This window comes from Scyliorhinus torazame, chromosome 1, assembly GCF_047496885.1.
Source record: "Scyliorhinus torazame isolate Kashiwa2021f chromosome 1, sScyTor2.1, whole genome shotgun sequence".
Lineage (NCBI taxonomy): Eukaryota > Metazoa > Chordata > Chondrichthyes > Carcharhiniformes > Scyliorhinidae > Scyliorhinus > Scyliorhinus torazame.
The window spans coordinates 166,702,443-166,721,667 of record NC_092707.1 but is presented as its reverse complement, the minus strand read 5'-3'; the positions used below and the strand labels follow the sequence as shown (position 1 = coordinate 166,721,667).

The following is a 19,225-nucleotide window of genomic DNA, read 5'->3' as shown; positions in this document are numbered from 1 at the left end:
GAGTGACACATTGGAATTTGGACCTTGAATTAATAATCAGGAATTGAGGTCTACTTCATGATTAGCCATCTTAAAGGCATTTGAGAGAATGATAGAATCCATAGAACACTGCAGTGCATAAGGAGGCCATTTGGCACATCAAGTCTGCACCGACCCTCTGAAAGAGCACCCAATCTAGGGCCACTATCCTGCCCCATCCCTGTAACCCCACCTAACTTGCACATCCATGGACATGAAGGGCAATTTAGCATGGTCAATCCACCTAACCTGCGCATCTTTGGACTGTGGGAGCAAACCGGAACTCCTGGAGGAAACCCACTCAGACACGGGGAGAATGTACAAATTCCATACAGTTACCCAAGGCCGGAATTGAACCTGGATACCTAATGCTGTGAGGCAGCAATGCTAACCAGAGTGCCACCATGTCACCCCTAATCTGGGAAATACAGGGGCACAATTCAGCAATTCCATTGTGCCCGGCGCAGATTTGGGCGCAGATCGGGCTCCGTGCCAGGCACGAAAACCTATGCGAGTCACTCGACTTGCTCCGCCTGGAGAGATCTGGATCTCACCCTCCCAGGCCATTAGGGACCCCCGGGTGGTTGGGACAGGACAAGATGGCACATTGGCACTCCCTGGAACATGGGCACCTTGGCACTGCCAGCTTGGCACCAGACAGTGCCACCTGGGAACCCTGGCATTGTCACCCTGACACTAGCATGCCAGGGTGGCACTGTCAGGTGCTAGACTGGCAATGCCAAGGCACTCGAGTGCCAGGTTGCCACTGACAGGGGTCAGGCCTGGAGGGGCCATGCCAGGTGGGGAGGGGTTTCAGGGGTCTTCCCAAGGTTGAGGGGGCGAGGAGGGGTTAGAAGAGCAGAGGGGCCTGAAAAGGGCGGGTGTAAAGATAGGAGCAGCCTTCCAAAATGGCACCCTGATCTGCAGACAGCCCTCTGTGGCCTCGGTGAGGAAAAATTTCCCGAGGCCAAAAGAAACCGGTTAAGTACCGTCATATAGCGATATGTTTCTTCATGCTTTGGCCGCCGAGACGCACCCCTCTAAAAGTGCCATTCAGCAATCTTTAACTTGAGTCTGCTGAAACGCGCCATTGAGCTTTGTTAAACAAAAATGAATGTAGGAATGGCACTCGTATATTGCCATTATAAATGTCCTTTTATTCATTCAAGGGATGTGGGTTTCGCTGGCTCCGCAGCATTTATTTCACGTCACTAATTGTCCTTCAGAAAGTGGTGGTGAGCTGCCTCCTTGAACTGCTGCAGTTTCACAATGCTGTTAGGGAGGGAGTTCCAATATTTTGACTCTGCGATGGTGAATGAACAGCGATATATTTCCAAATCAGGGTGGTGAGTGACTTGGAGGGGAACTCCCAGGTCAGGTGATAGTGTTCCCAGGTATCTACTGTCCTTGTCATTCTAGATGGTAATGGTCATGGGTTTGGAAGGTGCTGCCTAAGGAACCCTGGTGAGTTACTGCAGTGCATGTTGTAGATGGTACACACGGCTGTCACTGTTCGTCAGTGGTGAAGGGAGTGGATGTTTTTGGAAGGGGGAGCAATCAAGCGGCTGCTTTGTCCTGGATGATGTCAAGCTTCTTGAAAGTTGTTGGAGCTGCATTCACCCAGACAAGGGGAGAGTATTCCATTGCACTCCTGACTTGTACCTTGTTGATGTTGGACAGGCATTGGGGAGGAGGTGCGTTACTTGCCACAGGATCCCTAGCTTCTGATCTACTCTTGTGGCCACATTATTAATTTGTGCAGCTAGAACATAGCTTTAAAAATAGATTTCGAGAAATCGCTGATTTTAAAACGGAATAAGCTGGGGGCGGGATTCTGCGGGAATCGGATGGGGCGGGCAACTCTGGCGGGATGGAGTGGCGTGAACCACTCCGGCGTCTGGCCACCCCGAAGGTGCGGAATCCTGCGCACCTTCAGGGGCTTGGCCAGCGCCGGAGTGGTTTGCGCCACGCCGGCCAGCATGGAAGGGGCTTGGCACCATGCCAACCGGCGCCGAATGGCCTCCGCCGGCCGGTGTGAGTTGGCGCATGCGTGAGAGCGCCAGCGTGTGCTGGCGTCATCCCAGCGCATGCGCAGGGGGGGGTTCATCTCCGCGTCTGCCACCGCGGAGGACCACAGCAGCCAACGCGGAGGAATAGAGTGTCCCCCACGGCACAGGCCCGCCCGCGGATCGGTGGGCCCCGACCGCAGGCCAGACCACCGTGGGGGCACCTCCCGGGGCCAGATGCCCCGGAGGCCGCCCGCGCAGCCAGGTCCCGCTGGTAAGTACCTGTTGTAAATTACGCCGGCGGGACCGGCCTAAAACGGGCGGCCACTCGGCCCATTGCGGGCAGGAGAAGCGCCGGGGGTGGGGGCTGCTGCCAGCGGCTGCTGCCAGTGGGCCGGAAAATCACCGGGGGTGGGGGGAGCTGCTGCCAGCGGCCGCTGACCGGCGCGGCACGATTGCCACCTCCGCCAAATCCCCGGCGCCGGAGAATTCCGCAGCCGGCAGGGACGGGATTCACACCACCCCTCGCCGATTCTCCGACCCAGCGGGGTGGTCGGAGAATCCTGCCCTATAAATGTCATGTGTGAATGTTGGTTCCTAATAACTGGTTCTATGGAAGTGTACCATTATTAGGACTGCTGGCATATAAGGGGTAAATAGTGTACAACAGGACTACTGAATCTGTCCTTCATTTTCCTGTCAGTAGTCAAGGGGGATTGTGGTGGGGACCTTTTGTGAGAAGGAAATCTAACAGAACCTTTCCTTGCGTGTTTCGTACTGAAGGTAACCCAGTGTTAATTAGAACTACAAAGCTGATCTTGCTTTTCTGCCATATAACCATCAAATGCTTCTGAGGTGAAAAGCACAACCGTAGTCCCCTGTTATTTTTAGATGCTGTTAATTAAGAAGTGGAGGATTTATGTCTTGAAGTGGTGACAGCTTCAATCAGGCGAGTCCTTTTAAGCCTTTGAATCATTGTTTTCTTGTTTTGCTCCTTTCTCCTTCAAATTCAGGGCTAGTCCAAGTTCAGAGACACATCTCCATGGTGATGGTCACATTGGTGCAGGCAGCAAGTCTGTGATATTAATATCAGGAAAGCTGTAGTATGCAGAGCTGTCAGGAGCAGCTGCTGCGTATAACCTCTGAATGAGTAATGTGCTACTGTCATCCTCCTGTTAAAATCATCGTCAGCACTTTAGAAGAGGCTTGAAGTGCTGTTTCCCAATTGTGTCCATTCAGGACAAGTAAGGGAAACAGTTTAAATAAGTAAAGAAATAGTGCACATTTCTACTGTTGCACAGGCTGCATGGAGTATGCTACTGGACATATCAAATCCCAGAATTGCTGATTTATTTTGTCAATTTTCTTCCGATCAGGAGTGGGTAGTTTTACGTGTTAAGCCACCCTGGGTAAGTGGACGGTCAATACCAGCCCCACATGCCCACAAGAGTCACAACACACGTTAATTAACCAATAATTCTTATACAAATACCCGAAGTTGTTGGCCTTTGGCTGCCCAATGATTACAGGTTTGTAAGTTGAAACTCAATTACTGTTTATTTATAACAAGAATAATGATTAAATATGCAGTGAATACAACGGGATAACGACAAACTAATACCCATTACCCACTTTAATAGTACCACACTCTCTCCATACACACAAGACAGCCAAATGCAGAGGGGTGGAAAGGGTAAAAATATAAGAGTCTTTGCTTCAAATGGTGGTTCTTCAGCATGCTTTCCTCACAGCATTAAAGCTTCTGGTTTACATCTGATATTGGTATTCTTTGGAGAGCCATTCATTCAATACAGCACTTACAAGCAGCAGGCTTTCTGGAGAGACGCTTTATTTCTATATCAAACTGGGCCTCCAGTTCGTGGTTCACATTGAGGCCTATATCTTTCTGGATACACACATAATTTTACATCAAACCTTGCTTTTAGCTCGTGGTTTGACATCAAGCCTCTGCAAGCTCAAGAGAATGCCAGCCCTCACTGTGACCCTATGGAGAGGATCAATTAGATCTTTTTGGTGTGAGTTAGTTATATTCTCCCATCCAGACTGCAGAATCAAACTGGAACCTCGTACTCTAAAAAACACTCCAGTGGGATCAAATCCAATCACCACCTGCTGTCGGGCAGAACACAGCCCTTTGAGCCAATTCATTGGCCACCGGCCAAATTAATCAATCATAGTCATCATTGATGTCAGCCAGCCTAAAACAGTACAGCCTTCTGGATCCTTCTGTTTGAATTAAAGATACAGGCTACCTTAAAGACACGTGTCCACAAATCGTCCATGAATCAAAAATGTAATGGCAAAAATAAAAGCAAGTGGAAATAATGGAACAAACAGGAAGACCCTCACAACATCCCTCAATCTCGGTAACACTGATGTCAATTGTAATGTTTTTGCTGCAATCAGCCAGGGGCAGGATTCTCCGTTTGGGAGACTTGTGTTGACACCGGGACTGAATTGCATGCAATTTCCGTTCCCATTGGGGCACTATTCAGTAAGAGATTCAGGACATGCACTCTGCTGGCGATATTCAGAGCAATTCCCAGCCCAGCGGGCGTTCAAACCGCTGGAACCGGAGTTAGCGCTAAAGAGCCTGGACGTTGGAGCTGTTTTTACATGCCCCACTTACCACTCTCTCACTGCAGCCACCAAGATGGCTCACAGAAGGCCTGTCCCTTGAGTTCGGGAGTCTGAGATGGACCCACAGCTCCATGCCAATGAGGAGAAGTGGGGGGGCTAGAAGTGTTCAGAGCAGGGCTTGGGTGATGCTGCGTGTGGTAGACGATGTGATTGACAGGGTAGTTCTATTGTTCCTGAGAAGACCTTTTTAATGGCCTTTTTCCATGTTAGTTTCTGCATAATTTGAGCTGTAGTTTGGATATTTATAGGCTGCAGCCTGTTTGTGTTCCAGCTTGGCCACATTTCCCATCACTCTTTGCAGATGGCCATTTTAGATGGCCACAGTGCTTTGGGATGTTGTAAAAAGTGCAATAATAAATGAATGACTCCATTCCCCACATCCCAGTTCTTGCCTCCCTCACCTTAAGAAATGTCTCATTCACTTTTTCAAAAAAAGCTGAGTTCTAATTTAATATAACCTGATTAATAAGCCTGTGCCTTGAGGAAAGACTGATGCTGATTTACAGTCTGTCTGACAATGCAAGTATACAGCAGGTACCAAGCTTAAATGATAGGAGATTCTGGGGAACAAATTTTTTTCTTGACTCCCTGTGGGTGGGTAGCATTGTGGGCCTCTGCATGTGCAGTGTTGCTCAATGATACAATTCAAGAAGCAGGTAGTCAGTATAGTATCGTTAGAAAGCGGTACAACATGAATGAAGTTCTCCGCAGCACCTCCATTCTATACGTAATATCCATTTGTGATTATATATGACTTCCACAATGACTTTCCTTTCATTTTTCATTTTAAACTGTTACATGCACCAAAACTGGCCTCAACACCACTGGTGTGGCTGATTTCTGCATGTCTTGCCTGTTTTAAACCGGCTTCGGCAAACTTACCGAGCATCCACCAGCTTCGTGGGATCCAGCAGCCTCCCCAGTGAGGCCGCAGCCGGGCACCATTCTGCACTGGTCCACACAAACATGGACCAGGCGGAACGGAACCTGGGGGGGTCTTCAAGGCTATCCGAGACCACACAATGGTCAGGGAAAGTGCAGGGTGGCTCCTTGGCCCTCCCCCTGGAACATGGGCACCTTGGCACTGCCCAGCTGGCACCTTGGCACTGCTACCCTGGCACTGTCAAGGTGCCCGAGTGGCACTGCTAAGATGGCAGGGGCATTGTCCGGATGCCAAGGTGGCAGCAAGAGTGCATGAGTGCCAGGGTGGCACTACCAAGATTAAGGAGCCATGCCCAGGAAAGGAAGGTGGAGGGGGCAAATTGAAGGGTGGTGTTTGTGCGGGGTAGGCAAGTAGGGATCTCTGGGAAGTTGGAGGGGTGATGGGTGTTGGTCCTGGAAGGGAGGGGGTGCTGTAAGGGGGTTTGGGGGGGGCTGAAGAGGGGGGACCCCCACGGAGCCCATAGCGGGATGTCCTCACTTGAAGGGTGTGGGTTAGTGGCCATATATGTGGGGGGTGGGGGGGTGACATGGCCCATGTATGGGGGTGACAGGGTCACTTAGAGATCGGGGCATCCTTTCAAGATGGCAACCCGATCTCTGAGTTCAGCTCCCAAGTGTTGAAAAAAATTTGAAGGGTGGGATTCTCCGGCCGCGCCTGCCCGGTGACTGTAGCACCCCGCCCAAAGTCAATGGACTTTTCCTTTGCCGCAGCTTGCCCGTGGTGATCTTGCGGTGGGCGGAGCAGAAGAAGACAGCCCTAAGTGTGGGCTAAACCAGTGAAAACCTGCCCAGGGCCCAAAAAAGTGACTAAGTGTAATTGAATAGCGGTGGGGAACCCGCCAGCAGAGCCAGCGGAAAACGTCCTGAAAAACCCGCCACAAATTAACTCCAAATTCGTTTGGGAGAATTGCTCCTTAAATTATATATTTATAATCACAAGTAGGCTTACATTAACACTGCAATGAAGTTACTGTGAAAAGCCCCTAGTCGCCACATTCCGGCACCTGTTCAGGTACACAGAGGGAGAATTCAGACTGTCCAATTCACCTAACAGCACGTCTTTCAGGACTTGAGGGAGGAAACCGGAGCACTCGGAGGAAACCCACGCCGACACGGGGAAAACGTGAAGACTCCGCACAGACAGTGACCCAAGCGGAAATTGAACCTGGGACCCTGGAGCTGTGAAGCAACAGTGCTAACCACTGTGCTATCGGGCTGCCCTACTAAATAAATTAAATATTTATGATCTAGCTGTTCGGCAGTGCAAAACTTCAGTTTCACTGAAAAAAGACATTTTGTCAAAGCTTTTCATTTGCACTCATCAGGACAATTACAAGTTTGTCAATGTCAGGGAAATAATGGGCTGGATTCTCCGCTGTCAGGATTCACCGTTGCGCTGGCAGCACACCTGTGTGAGAAGAGAGTGCTCTTGGTTAGCAAAAGTTGTCCAATTACAGAATCACATTGAATGTTGGACATTGTGACAAATTGCCTTATTTTTATTATAATAATCTTTGTTGTTATAAGTAGGCTTATATTAACACTACAATGAAGTTACTGTGAAAAGCCCCTAGTCACTACACTCCGGCCCTGTTCAGGTACACAGGGAGAATTCAGAATTTCCAATTCACCTAACAGCACATCTTTTGGGACTAGTGGGAGGAAACCGGAGCACCCAGAGGAAACCCACGCAAACACAGGGAGAACGTGCAGACTCCGCACAGTCAGTGACCCAAGCCAAGAATCGAACCTGGGACCCTGGCGCTGTGAAGCAACAGAGCTAACCACTGTGCTACCGTGCTGCCCAAATTTCAAATGTGTTCCAGTGGCAACAGTGCCACAATCAAATTCGAGGCAACATGTTTCTAGTGATGCAATTTACACCAAACACAGTGTTTTATTAGATGATACAAAGCACAGTTCACCCCTCTGCGCAACGATGAGTTCACTTCCATATGCTTGCCACTAATATCAATGTGCTGGTTAGGTAAAGGGCTAATAGAACCATGAAGGTACTGGAGCCCCCAGTACATTTCTAATGGAGGTTGAATCCATTTTGGAATGTTGCATTGATGCTGCAATGTTCATCAATGTGTTTTGTTTGAATTTCTCATTCGTTATATTTTTTGTTCCTGAAGGTACATGAAGCTTGGCACAAAGCACCCAGAGTCCAACACAGCTGGGAATGATATCTTTGCAAAGTTCTCAGCTTACATCAAAAACTCTAAGCCTGAAGCTAATGAAGGTAAGCAGAATGGTGGGATGTTGGCATTAATTTTCTGAGTATCAATTCAAACTATCAACTCCGAAACACACACACAATACACTCTAATCGTTGACTATGCTGAGTTTAATTTTACTCTTGAACAAGCAGTGTAGTTTGGTTATGGATTAAATTCTTGCATTTTGAGAGGGTGGATTTGGGATGTATTTATTGCCAGTGAGGTATTGGTCAAACTTTAGAATCACAGAATCATAGAATCCCTACAGTGCAGAAGGAGGCCATGCACCCATTGAGTCTGCACCAACCCGCCGAAAGAACACCCTATCTGGGACCACTCCCCTGCCTCACCCCGTCATCCCACCTACGCTGCACATCCCGTACCAGGCTCCCCGAACAGGCGCCGGAATGTGGCGACTATGGGCTTTTCACAGTAACTTCATTTGAAGCCTACTTGTGACAATAAGCGATTTTCATTTCGTTTCATTTCATCTTTGGACACTAATAAACAACATTGAAAAACCAGGGTATTAGGCTGAGGCTCATAGTGCAGGACAGCGCTAAGATTAAGAAGAGCAAAAGAGAAGTCAGTGAAATCAAGAAACTATGATGAAGTGATTCTAAGCTGTGCTTTTAAAGCTTCTAGATCAGGGTTTCCCAAACTGTGGGTTGTAATCCCCCATAGAGTCAATTAAATGAGATTTTGGGGTCACAAGTGACAGTAATGACTACTGTGGCGCCTAGACTGATTTTTGACAGCTGCGAAGCCCCTTTAAATGCTTGCTTTATTGTTGGTGGGCATGGCCTAATGGACCATAAGATAAAGGAGCAGAATTAGGCCATTTCACCCATCGAGTCTGCTCCGCCATTCGATCATGGCTGATGTTTCTCATCCCCATTCTCCTGTCTCCGACCCGTAACCCCTGATCCCCTTATTAATCAAGAACCTGTCTATCTCTATCTTAAAGGCCTCAGTGACTTGGCCTCCACAACCTTCTGCGGCAATGTTCCACCCTCTGGCTGAAGAAATTCCTCCTCATTTCAGTTTTAAAGGATTGTCCCTTCGGTCTGAGACTGTGCCCTCGGGTTCTCGTCTCTCCTACCAGTGGAAACATCTTGTCCACGTCCTCTCTATCTCGGCATCTCAGTATTCTGTAAGCTTCAATGAGATCTCCCCTCATCCTACTTAAACTCCATCAAGTACAGACCCAAAGTCCTCATCTGTTCCTCATATGACAAGCCCCTCATTCCCATGACCATTCTTGTGAACTTCCTCGGAACCACCCCCAAGTCCAGCACATCCTTCCTTAGATACGGGGCCCAAAGCAGCCCACCATATTCTCAATGGGGTCTGACCAGAACCTTGTACAGCCACAGCAGTGCATCCCTGCTCTTGTATTCTAGCCCTCTCAACATGAATGCTAACAACATATTTCCCTTCCTAACTGCCAACTGAACCTGCATGTTAACCTTAAGAGAATCCGGAACTAGGAATCCTAAGTCCCTTTGTATTTCAGATTCCCGAAGCTTTTCCCCATTTAGAAAATTGCCACTGCCTCTATTCTTCCTACTAAAGTGCATAATCTCACACTTTCCTACATTGTATTCAATCTGCCACTTCTTTACCCACTCTCCTAGCCTGGCCAGGTCCTTTTCAGTCTCCTCAATTCCTCAACCCTGCCTATCCATCTACTTATCTTTGTATCATCTGAAAACTTAGAAACAATCCTTCAGTTCCTTCTTCCAGATCATTAATGTATATTGTGAAAGGTTGTGGTCCCAGCACAGACCCCTGAGGCACACCACTAGTCACCGGCTGCCATCCTGAAAAAGACCCCTTTATCCCCACTCTCTGCCTTCTGCCAGTCAGCCAATCCTCTATCCATGCCAGTACCTTGTCCCTAACACCATGGGCTCTTATCTTAGCAGCCTCCTGTACGGCACCTTGACAAAGCCCTTCTGGAAATCCAAATAGATCTCGTATACTGGCTTTGCTTTGTCTAACTTCCTTGTTACTTCTTCAAAGAATTCTTTATTTTAATAAATTTAGAATATCCAATTCATTTTTTCCAATTAAGGTGCAATTTAGCGTGGCCAATCCACCTACCCTGCACATCTTTGGGTTGTGGGGGCGAAACCCACACAAACACGGGGAGAATGTGTATACTCTACACGGACAGTGACCCAGAGCCGGGATTGAACCTGGGACCTCGATGCCATGAGGCTGCAGTGCTAACCACTCTTCAAAGAAGTCTAACAGATTTGTCAGACATGACCTCCCCTTGATGAAGTCATGCAGTCTCTGCCCATTTTATCATGCTTCCATGTACTTCCAAGTCTCATCTTTAATAATGGACCAACGACCAAAGTCAGGCTAACCTGCCTGTAATTTTCCATCTTCTGCCTCCCTCCCTTCTTAAATAGCTGTCTTACATTAGCTATTTTTCAGTCCTCTGGGACCTTCCTTGACTCCTGAAAGATCACCATCAATGCCTCCACAATCTCCTCAGCTATCTCCTTCAGAACCCTGGGGTGTAGTCCATCGGGTCCAGGTGATTTATTCACCTTCAGACCTATCAGCCTCCACAGCACCTCTAGTGATGGCCATTACGTTCACCTCTGCCCTCTGACTCTCAAAGTTCTGGTATGCCACTGAAGTCTTCCACCGTGAAAATAGATGCAAAGTACCTATTCAGTTCCTCTGTCATTTCTGTGCTCCCCATTACCACTTCTCCAGCCTCATTTTCTTGTGGTTCAATGGCCATTCTTGCCTCTCTCTTACCTTTCACATATCGGAAAAAAACCTCTTGCAATCTTCTTTTATATTACTAGCTAGCTTACACATATTTCATCTTCCCCCCTCCTCCATTGCTTTTTTAGTTGTCCTCCGCTTACTTTTAAAGGCTTTCCAATCCTCTGACTTCCCACTACTCCTTGCTACATATTCTGAATGTTCTTTCTTTTGCTTTTCTGCTGTCCCAAACATCCCTTGTCAGCCATGGTTGCCTTGTCCTCCCCTTAGCATGTTTTCTCTTCCTTGGGATGAATTTCTGTTGTTCCTCCTGAATAACCCCCAAAAATTTCTGCTATTGCTGTTCCGCCATCTTCTCTGCTAGGTTCCATAATCAACTCTGGCCAACTCCTCCCTCATGTCTTTGTAGTTACCTTTATTCAACTGTAAAACAATTACATCTGATTCCAGCTTCTGAGGCAATTGCTGCAGTAACTGAAAGTTATGAATAGATAGGTGTTGTTTTTTGAAGAAACTCTTCCTTTCAGTCAACTCCCCAACTCTCAACTCCTCCCCCAAACCATTGAACAACACGAGTACCACCCAAATTTTCACTCTCGGCTCACACAAAAGATGAGGCATTAAAATGAGATCAACCTCGGAAAAAGTTTGGGAAGCACTGTTGTAGAGTGTGGGAGGAGTAAAAGACAGGGATATCTGGCATTCCACAGACTTGAGATTCTGAGAAAGAATAGTCGGAATAAGAGATTGTGCAGTGAAAATTGATTTTCACTGAACAGCAATGTAGGGACATGCAAAATGGTGCATTCCAAACTTTGAACTTCTCTCAATTGTTTATTCTAAGGAGCACTAATTGGCGAGCTGTTGATATTGGGAAGTAGTTGTGGAATGTAGCTGAGTAGAGGTTGCCTAGCAAATGACAAGTTACTCTGCAAGCATGACCCTGAACTTCCTGTCACTTGTCCGTTTGATTCTTGTTATAACCTGCTTGGATCCTATTGGCTGGGTCAGTTGGTTACTCCATGTTATTTGGGGAATATGAGCTCCCCCAATGAGAGGTCTGGGTGGGGCGTGCAATCATTAGCTGCACAGCTGCATAAAAAGAGCTGGCCAGTGTAGTACCAGCTAGAGAGGGAACCAGTAGTGAGCAACTGGCACTGTGTACACATTCTTGTAAATAAAGTTACTTTCTGCTTGAATCTCCAAACTCGTTCTGGATTCTTCCTGGCCATCACAAAAATTCCCTACCTTGCTCCCACTCTGTCCTTTCTGCCTGTGACCTGCTACAGTATCCCAATGAAATTCCATGCAAGAATGAGGAACATTGCCACATGTTTCACCGTGGCACTCTGCAACCTTCTGGACTCAATATTGAGTTCAACAATTTTAGATCATAACCTCTGGCTTCATCTTGTTTATTTCTTTGGCTGGTTTGGTCATGTCTCGTTTCTATCTTTAACCCTTTATGTTGGATTTACATGGCTGTTGTGTTTATTTACAGGGCTCATTATCATTGGCTTTTGGACCATAGAATATTTTGTTCTTTAATCTCTCCAGCCTTCTGCTCTAACCGAGACCTTCCCTTTACTTCTTCCTTCCCCTTTCCACTGGCTTAACACCTACTAAATATCTATCTTTCCCGACCTGAAATGTTGGGTTCTAGTTAGTGAAGGTTACTGGGCTCTTTCCCGCCAGCTGGAGAGCTGAGCACCTCTTTTAGGGACGGTTTGCTGTATTAAGTGCCACACAGGCACTTAAACTGGACAGCAGCAGGCCTACCCTGGAATCAAGGATCCTGATGGCAGAAGCCCCACCTGCAAGAGCAGTGGGCCAATCAGACATTGACAGTTCTATCGAATGCCAAAGCTGGATAACCGAAAATTCTCTCCAATTATGTATGGGCAAAACAAAACTCGGGGTTCTCCCCCCACCCCCCCCCCCCCCCCACTCTCCCCCGGCGATTTTCCGCTCCGCGATGGGCCGAGTGGCCGCCCATTTTCGGCCGGTCCCACTGGCGTAAATCAAACCAGGTCCGTACCGGAGGGACCTGGCTCTGGGCGGCCTGCAGAGTCCTCGGGGGGGGGGGGGGGGGATCGATCTGGCCCCAGGGTGGTCCCCACGGTGGCCTGGCCCGCGATCGGGGCCCACCGATCCGCGGGCGGGCCTGTGCCGTGGGGGCACTCTTTCCCTCCGCGCCAGCTGCTGTAACGGTCCACCATGGCCGACACGGAGAAGAACCCCCCCTGCGCATGCGCTGAGATGACGGTAATACACACTGGCGCTCCTGCGCATGCGCTAACTTGCGCCGGCTGGCGGAGGCCATTCAGCGCCGGTTGGCGTGGCGCCAACCCTGCCGGCGCCAGCCTAGCCCCTGTCCTCCGCACCTTCCGGGCGGCCCGACGCCGGAGTGGTTAACGCCACTCCTCGGCGCCGTTACGGCCCACCTCGCCGGTTAGGGGAGAATCCCGCCCCTTATCCTTGTCTTGAAATTCCTCTATGGCCTTGCCCCTCCTTACCTCTGTAACCTGCTCCAGCCCACAACCCACCAAAAATGTTTTAAAATGCACTTTTATGGGATGTGGGTGTCGCTGACTAGGCCAGCATTTATCGGACCTCCCTATTTGTCATCGAGAAGGTGGCAATGGCTTCTTGAACCTCTGCAGTCCCTGAGGTGTAGGTACACCCACAGTGCTGTTAAGGAGGGAATTCCAAGATTTGATCCAATGATAGTGAAGGAATAGCTACATATTTCCAAGTCAGGCTAGTGAGTGATTTGGAGGGGAATGTCCAGATGGTGGTATTCCCAATATCGGCAGTCCTTGTCCCATCTGTGCCAAGTGGCCGACCTTTGTGTCCCACGCCGCCCAACCTTCGCGACATGCACCACGTTCGCTTACCTTTAATGTGAAAAGGGAGCCTGCTTGCTCCTCACAATCTCACTTGAATCAGGTTCAAAAGAAGAGAGGTAAATGTGCATATCAGGTGCAGACTTCAGTCCGTTCCTTTGTGCCGACTTTATCTTTATGAAAACAGAAAATCCAACTTCACACATGGAGGTCACCATGAAGGGCAATAGCAACAAAATGCTTGTTTTACTCAGCATTGGATACTCCTGCATGATGCTACACCAGAATGCTGACAACCTTTGGGTATTTGGCATGTTTTTACTATGGTATTATAGGTCAGCGACAGCAGTGTTGTCTTTTAATTTGGAGTCAGCTGTAAGTTAACTGACTCTGGAGTCTCGACCTGTAAAGGAGTTTTTCACCCACCACTTCTCTATCAAAATCTGAAACTTCTCCTTTACCAGTACTTCCCTGCATAAAACACACATAGGGCTGGATTCTTCCAGAATGGGGCTATACCCACGCCAGCGTAAAAACGCAGACATTGCACTTCCGAGTTTCCTCTTCACGCAGCTTTGGCTGTGGATACGGGCCCCCGCACTTCCAGAGTCGAGTCCGCGCATGCACATGGCAGCGGCCTCCAATGGCCATACCGAGCGCCATGGCGAACTTGCACCGAGGATCCCTCCAGCCCGATCACTGCCCCGGCTGCCATAAGGCCCCGCTCCCCCTGTGCCGATCCCCTCGCCCCCCACCAGTGCGGCCGTGGACTGAGTCCGCAGCCGCCACGCAAGGTTCCCGACCAGCCATACGTGGTTTGAACCACATCGTCGGGAACTCGGCCTGCTGGGAGTGGAGTATCGCGGGGCGGGCCTCTGGCAATGGCCCCCCAGCTGCATGGCGCAATTCGCGGATATTCAGGGCCCGGAGAATCACCGGAGCGGCACCGGGCCCGATTCCATCATAAACTTTGATTCTCCGCCCCCGTGCCAAAGGCGATTTTGGCGCAGGGCTGCGGAGAATCCAGCCCAAGGGCTTTGGATCCTTATTTGCATTGGCACAATTGACAAAACCATACCTCAAGAAATCTGCTTTGTCCCAAAGTTAGGTTTCTGCTTAGGTTCGCCCCCCCCCCCCCCCACCTCCCCCACCCCACCTCCTCTGCAAAAAGAACACTGGAGCGGATGGAGCTTGAAAACCAGCATGCAGACTGGTGGTGCCATTTTTAGCGCCTGCCCACCTCTGTGCCTGGCAATGGAGAGAGCTCAAAGTCCTGCTCACCAATTGATTCTAATTCTCAGCCTCGACCTGACCTGACGACATTTGGCAGCCCAACCCACCCTGACTCGATGGCAATCGCAAGCTAACTAATGTGCCAGTGGCAGCTCTAATCTGATTGTATACACTTATACGATAGGAAGACCAAGATAGCAGATGCGGGGAAACACCATCACTTCTACGTTTCCAACCAAGTTGCACATGATCCTGACTCAGATATATCAACATTACTTTATTGTCACTGGGTCACAATCCTGAAACGCCCTCACAAACAGCATAGCGGGAGTATCTTTGACACTTGGATTCCAGCACTTCAGAAAGAAGGCTCACAACCTCTTTCTCCATATGGATGGACAATGAATGCTGACCTTGCCAGCAATGCCATATCCCAAAATAAGATAAAAGGATTTGCGTGAACTTATAACTGATAAAGCTGTTGCTGTTTGTATTAATAGGATGGACAGACATTAGAGATAACATTTTTGGTATCTGTCTTTTAACAATATGAATACAATAAATACACTGAAGCGAATGAACATGTAATGAAGCTCAAGTTAGGTTTAAACTAAAACATGAAGAGTACTGGCTTGCACAAAATACAGGGTTGATGATTCCTGTGGGGAGTAGTGGAACATGATTCTGCAGGGATTGAGGAGGCGAATGCCAGATGTTTTTTTTCTTATTCCTGTATGAATAAATATATCTTCAATTTCTTTTTTCTGAAGTAAATGACCTTAAAGTTAAATGAAAAATGTAAAATATTTTGAATGAATTGAACCTAATCTGAGCACCCAAGCTCACACCAGTCACGTAGTGTGGTAAGCAGTGAGTTTTAAAGAGTGCAGTAGGTTAAAGAACACATCAGTTTCTGAAGTCATGCAAGACTGAGCTCATTTCCTTACAGTCACTGGCTGGCTTCTTGGAAATGGAGACAATGGAGTTATTGAAGCCACTTCAATCCCCGCTCTGATTCGCGACTAGGCTAACAGGGCTGCTGAAAAAAAGAAAACATACCATCCCATGGAGATTAGTCATTGTACAGCTGGGGCTGACAATTCACTTCAGTTCTCTCAGTATTAATATCACTTTTCTGAATAAATACATTGCCCAAACCGTGAAAGTGAGCATGAGCAATTCATCATCACCTCATTAAAAAAGTACTTGGATATTTCAGGACATTGAAATATTATTTCGAAACATCTGTGCGTATAATGCAACCTGTGGTAGGATTTTTCTATCATCTCTGTCTTTTGTTTCGTTGCTTTGACAAACACTATTTTAAAATCTAGCAAAAGAAAGTTGGGTCGAGGTTCATTACAATGAATTAAGAGCCACAAAAATAATCACATTTTTTTTATATGAAGGGTGAGATAATGCTGTATCAATACTCACACTCAGTGGTCCCTCCTCTCATTTCTAAGCCACTCGGGGAATGGAGTTTTCTGTATACAGTATGATGCTCACTATTGTTGTTATATAGTCACTACCCCATTCCGTTCACCTTTGAAACTTACCGGGTGAGATTCTCCGGTATCCGGCGGGCAGGCCGTACCGGCGCCAAAGAATGGCGTGAACCACTCCGGCGCGGGCCGCCCGGAAGGTGCGGCATCCTCCGCACCTTCGTGGGCTAGACCGGCGCTGGAGTGATTGGCGCCGCGCCAACCAGTGCTGAAGGGCCTCTGCCGACCGGCGCGAGTTGGCGCATGCGCAGGAGCGCCAGCATGTTCCCAGAACAGCAGGCGTGATTCTTGCGCATGCGCAGTGGGTTTCTTCTCCGCGCTGGCCATGGCGGAGCCTTACAGCGGCCGGCGTGGAGGGAAAGCGTGCTCCACGGCACAGGCCCGCCCGCAGATCGGTGGGCCCTGATTGTGGGCTAGGCCATCGTGCCCGCCCCCCCCCCCCCCCCCCCCAGAGGACTCCGCAGGCCGCCCGTAGAGTCAGGTCCCGCCGGTACAAACCTTGTGTAATTTACGCCGGCGGGACTGGCTGAAAACAGGCAGCCGCAGCCCCTTCGCGGAGTGGAGAATCGTCGGGGGCGGCGCTGCCAACGGCCCCCGATCGGCGCAATTCCTGCCAACCAAAAAAACGGCGCCCGGAGAATTCGGCGTCTGGGCGGGATTCACGCCGGCTCCCCGGCGATTCTCCGGCCCGGTGGGGGGGTCAGAGAATTCCACCCATCGTGTCTCTTCCATGGTCCCCTTTAACTCACCTACTTTACGGCAGCTAGTGCTGTAAAAAGGGGGCGTGTCCTCCTTCACTCCACTCCTTTTATACTTTTCAGCCTCACATGGCCTGAATCAGGAGTAAGGGGTGAGACAGGGGCTTTGGTTTTCAAGTGAAGGTAAGTGGCTATGAAGTGGCGATCCACCACTGACTGCCGCTCCAAGGAAGTTATAGGCAATTATCTCTTTAAGTGACAAATTTTCTCTGATAACACTCTTGGGACATTTTACTATGTTGAAAGAGATGAATGACAAGTTGTTATTGCTTTTATATTTTAGTTCAAATCGCTATTATCAGGCATCAAACTTGAGGCCTGTTCTATTCCTGATAATGCAATTGTCCTGTTCGCGGGGTCCAAAAATGTAATGAGCAATGGGGCTGATACAAATGGTAAGTTGGACCCAATTTCAGGATCCCAGCCCCCGTTCCGTAAGCATCCAGTTTTCACTGGCACAGCAGACGGATGTATATAGCGAGCCCACACCCTGCACCCCCAACCTGCCCAGATCCATTGCGGGGTAGGCATATCTTAGCCACTCTTAATTTCCATCGAATTATTCCAGCTTCTCCTAACCCATGGTTCACAACCCCTCAGAGGAGTTATGAACCATAGTCTGGATTCAGAATCTTTTGAAAGGTAACTTCACAATATTTTAACCATGCTGCCTGATGCACGATCAATTGCACAAAGACTTGAGTTGGGTACAACTGAGGCTTTATTGCTCTAAGATGTGTGGCCTCCCACAGCAGCTGGCAATATGGCTGCAGCATGGAGGACACACATATTTATACTCCGCCTACTGGGCGGAGCCAGCAGGCAGGGGCTACCAACATACCTGTAGTACAGGTCCTACCATACATCACCTAATAGAGGTGCAACAGTGCTTTACCACATTCACCCCCTGTTAAAATTGAGTCTGGCGGCGGTGGTGGAGAACTATATACAACAAATGGTTTCCTTTTTACATTTACATTTACATTTGATAGAGAGAAAAAAAATGACTTTTGCAGTCCAGCGGACCAGTTAGAGGTTTAACCGGTCCGGGGCCTTGATGTGCCGCTGGGAGCGACGTAGTGGTGGCGGCGATGCCGATGCTGGTCTGATGTCCGGAACCTCCGGGAGTGTGCCAAAATCCTCTTCATCCTCGGGCGTGGGCAGGCGGAGGACGGATGGTCCTGATGGGGTTAATGCCGGGGGAGGGGAGGGTGGTGCCGGGCCGGGGGTGTGTGTGTGTGTGTGACCTGCTGGTGCCAGGTCCCTGAGGGAGACAGTATCCTGGCGGCCATCGGGGTACGCCACGTAGGCATACTGGGAGTTTGCATCGAGCAATTGCACCCTTTCCACCAACGGGTCCGCCTTGTGGAGTCGGATGTGCCTACAGAGCAGAAAGGGTCCTGGAGCTGCGAGCCAAGTTGGGAGCGACACCCCGGATGTGGACTTCCTGGGGAAGGCAAAAAGGCGTTCATGGGGTGTGTTGTTAGTGGCGGTGCACAGTAGTCACCGAATGGAGTGTAGTGCATCAGGGAGGACCTCCTGCCAGCGGGAGGCCGGGTGGTTCCTGGACCGTAGGGCCAGTTGGACGGCCCTCCATACCATTCCATTCTCCCTCTCTACCTGTCCGTTTCCCCGGGGGTTGTAGCTTGTCGTTCTGCTGGAGGCGATAACGCTGCTGAGCAGGAACTGACGCAGCTCATCACTCATGAAAGAGGATCCCCTGTCACTGTGGATGTAGGTGGGGAAACCGAACAGAGCGAAGATTGTGTTGAGGGCTTTGATGATGGTGGCAGACGTCATATCGGGGCATGGAATGGCGAAGGGGAATCTGGAGTATTCATCGACCACACTGAGAAAATACGTGTTACGGTCGGTGGAGGGGAGGGGCCCTTTGAAATCCACGCTGAGGCGTTCAAAGGGGCGGGAGGCCTTCACCAGGCGTGCACGGTCTGGCCAGTAAAAGTGCGGCTTGCACTCCGCACAAACCTGGCAGTCCCTGGTGATTGTCCGTACTTCCTCGACGGAGTAGGGCAGATTGCGGGCCTTTATGAAATGGTACAACCGTGTGACTCCTGGGTGACAAAGACTGTCGTGCAGGGTCCGGAGTCGGTCTACCTGTGCGCTGGCACATGTACCTCGGGATAGGGCGTCTGGGGGCTCGTTGAGCTTACCGGGGCGATACAAAATCTCGTAATTGTAGGTGGAAAGCTCGATCATCCACCTCAAGATCTTATCATTTTTGATCTTGCCCCGCTGTGTGTTATTGAACATGAAGTTTACCGA

At 49.3% G+C, this 19,225-nt stretch overlaps 1 protein-coding gene across 2 annotated transcripts in view; it reads left to right on the top strand.

Annotated features, from left to right (window-relative positions):
• LOC140416214 (chloride intracellular channel protein 4) overlaps positions 1 to 19,225 on the top strand; it is a 197,326-nt gene that overhangs the window by 143,404 nt on the left and 34,697 nt on the right. For both annotated transcript variants that reach the window (XM_072501110.1, XM_072501111.1), the window contains exon 4: positions 7,766 to 7,872. In XM_072501110.1, the coding sequence (XP_072357211.1) occupies positions 7,766 to 7,872 (107 nt within the window). The remainder of the gene's footprint in view (positions 1 to 7,765; positions 7,873 to 19,225) is intronic.